The sequence below is a fragment of the Lathyrus oleraceus genome, chromosome 6 (genome assembly GCF_024323335.1).
Source record: "Lathyrus oleraceus cultivar Zhongwan6 chromosome 6, CAAS_Psat_ZW6_1.0, whole genome shotgun sequence".
Taxonomy (NCBI): domain Eukaryota; kingdom Viridiplantae; phylum Streptophyta; class Magnoliopsida; order Fabales; family Fabaceae; genus Lathyrus; species Lathyrus oleraceus.
Window position 1 is genome coordinate 83,975,364 of NC_066584.1, and position 3,121 is coordinate 83,978,484.

The 3,121-nt window shown below is 31.5% G+C and overlaps 1 protein-coding gene across 1 annotated transcript; it reads right to left on the reverse strand.

Moving 5' to 3' along the window:
* Positions 1 to 924: 924 nt before the first annotated feature.
* Positions 925 to 1,924, reverse strand: LOC127097625 (transcription repressor OFP12). Its single transcript, XM_051036123.1, has one exon. The coding sequence runs from the start codon at positions 1,898 to 1,900 to the stop codon at positions 1,205 to 1,207; it is 696 nt and encodes a 231-aa protein (XP_050892080.1). The 5' UTR covers positions 1,901 to 1,924; the 3' UTR covers positions 925 to 1,204.
* Positions 1,925 to 3,121: the final 1,197 nt, after the last annotated feature.

Sequence of the window (3,121 nt, forward strand, 5' to 3'; positions counted from 1 at the left end):
ACATGTGATATTAATCAAAATGTAGGGGGGCTATATCTAAATGAAAATGAGGAAAACGAAAGGACCTAAAGAAATGGCGAGTGAATCTTCAGCGTGGCTTATCTCCATTCTTAACCATCATCTCATTAAAATAATATTAGAATCAAAATAGAAAAATGAAAATGAAAATGAAAATGAAAATGAAAATGAAAATGAAAATGAAAATGAAAATGAAAATTGAAAGGGGGCAGAAAATCGAGATTTCTTGATTATGTCTCTTTGGCAATTCTTATTTTACTATTTTTCATTTTGTTTCTTTCTGACTCTCTGAGCATCTCATGATTCTCATCGTCTGGATGCATCGATTCTGCTCAATCAAACAATTATTAACTACTAATCACTTACATTTGTTTATTAGTTGAATATTATAATCAATTTTCCCTTTCCACTGCCCAATAAGTCAAAAACATATAACAACTGATTAATTAATATTAATTAAAACCAACCTTGCTTACCAGCCAAATTAGACTATAGTTATTAGTTAAACTATGAATGTCGTCAAGATCTAAAAAGAGACCATACATTAATTTTGCTACTTTGCGTCTTTTATGATCCATCTGAATTTGAATTGAACAAATATTAAAAGCTTTATTGATTATGATTTATTATATTTTTTTTTTAATTAAAATGTAGCAGATTCGAACTCTTTTCAGTATCTCTGTATCTGATGTATCAAGTAAGTTAGTTTAACTGGTATATAATAAAAAAAATAAGAGGATGGTGATGGGTGAAGTAGAGGACCATGAATGCTGTACCGAGGGGACCAAAACCTTGATTATAGCCTGTTCCCCACCCTCCGAAGAAAGAAACTAAATATTTTAGTCACTACGTACGTACTATACTCAAGTACACGTTAAATTTAACCAAATCAAGAAACGATCAACGTGTATGAATGATGTACCAGTTTTATTGATGATGATGAGACAAATCATTAGCTCACATCAACCCTACATGTTTTTCGAAATCACATGAATCATAGCTCTAAACTGCAGTTATGACCGTAATATTAAAGATGTATAACTGCAACTGCAATTTAAAACTATGATTACGATAACGATAGTACGAGGGTAATGAGAAGATCAACAAAAGCACTTAGAATGAGATTATGAGTGTTCTTTTACAAGAGTATCACAATTCACGTTGCAACTGCAATTTAAAATCATGATTACAACGATATGAGGGTAACAAGAAGATCGGCAAAAGCACCTAGAATGAACTTATGAGTGTTTTTTGGGTTGAGAGCAAGGTAACAAAGAAGCAATTCATGTAAGATGTTCCAATTAGATTTCACATCCATCAACTCCGGACGAGCCTCCACCATCTCTTGCATCGATCTTCTGAAATCTGTATAAGGATCAGGCGAATAGGTCGGTACAGCCACGCTTCCGTTGAACAAAACCTCCTCTTTCTCTTCATTTTTGTTCTTCTTCTTCTCATGCTTGGTACCGTTGGACTTGCAATTTGTGTTTGTGTATTCAATTAGCGAGTTCGAACTTCCGGGAGACGAGAAGAAGAAGCGTTGAGAGGCGAAGGCAGCTGCAAAGTCAACTGGTTCGAGTTCGGGTTCGGGTTCGAAGTCGAGATTGAATGATGTGGATGTGGTGAAAGTGGTAGAGAGTGAAGAAGAGCATAAAGTATGGTTAGAGGTTAAGGAAGGGTCATAGAGAGAGTTGAAGTTCTTAATCATAAATGATGTGGAAGATGTAGATGAAGATGGTTTGTGATGAATTTGATGATGATGTTGATGTGAGGAAGTTGCACTGGTAGTAGTAGTAGCAGTGGGACTTGCAGGTGGAGATTTTGATAGAGTTGAATTTGAAAAGCAGATGTTGAGATTTCTCATATTTCTTGTGCTTGGCATGTTTGTAAGAAAATGAAGATTTCAACAATTAAGAGGCTTTTGCTTAATATATATATATATATATATATATATATATATATATATATATATATATATATATATATATATATATATATATATATATATATATATATTCACTATGCCTTTGTTTGGGATGAAAGCAATGTTGCACATGGGGAAGGTAACTAGCTAGGTATCAAACAAAAAGCAAAACACAAACAAATAACAAACCATTAGATAGAGAAAAAATCAATGGTTAATCATCGAGTGCTATTATTAGTATAGAGATGTTTTCATATCTCATAAGAAATGAATGTATTGAGAGAGTTAATAACTTATAATGAATGCATGTGAGAAAACCATTAAAAGAAAGCTTGGGTTCCAAATAGGAAAAGACAATCATATTATTAAGTGAGATACTTATGGTTGGTCCATTTCATGCACAAGAAAGTGATGTATCATATGCTATATATCTTTTCATTGTTCATGAAAAACATCACAACAAGGGCTTCTCTCAAGATTAGTCCACTTTCTTTTTAGTGTAAGTAAAAGTAATAGCCTTTCATTCTTACTCCCTCCCTCACTCCTATAATAAATAATTCATTTGAAATTAAAAAAAATATTTTAAAATGGATGATTTATTTTAATTTTTAATAGATTTATTTCAATTTTATCCTCTAATTAATATTACTTTCATCATTCTCAATATATTATAAGAGTACTTTAATCAAAATATCATTCTCTCTTTCATTTATTTATTTTTTGATTTGTGTGAAATAGTCAACTAAATCACTCACTGTAAGATAAAGGAAGTATAAACAAAATTATTAGTCCATCATGTATGATATTAAGCCTTCATGTTTAAGTGTGTGTATGGTCTTCTTTAAAAAAAATGTGTATATTGTATTTTTTTTATAGGTTCTCTTTATTAGAGGTAAACATTTTTAAAAATTGACAATATTTTCTATTCCGGTGTGGAACAGAAAATTAGTGATGTATTGAAGAAATATACTATAGAGTCTTTCCACTACAATGATGAGAGTCTCTGATAGGTGGAAGGATATGTATATGCATGGTTAGTCATCCAACACATAAGTCAATGAAGTTATAGATGTATAATTTGCAACTATAGAATCTGTGAGAAGTTGGATTGAACTCTAGTCTCGATAAGGATAACTTCTTGATTCGACAAAGATTTAGCATGTAGTTGAAGTCTGTTCA

Bases quoted from the DNA above. Each gene is read 5' to 3' on its own strand.
- LOC127097625 (XM_051036123.1), bottom strand. From the start codon at position 1,900: ATGCCAAGCACAAGAAATATGAGAAATCTCAACATCTGCTTTTCAAAT.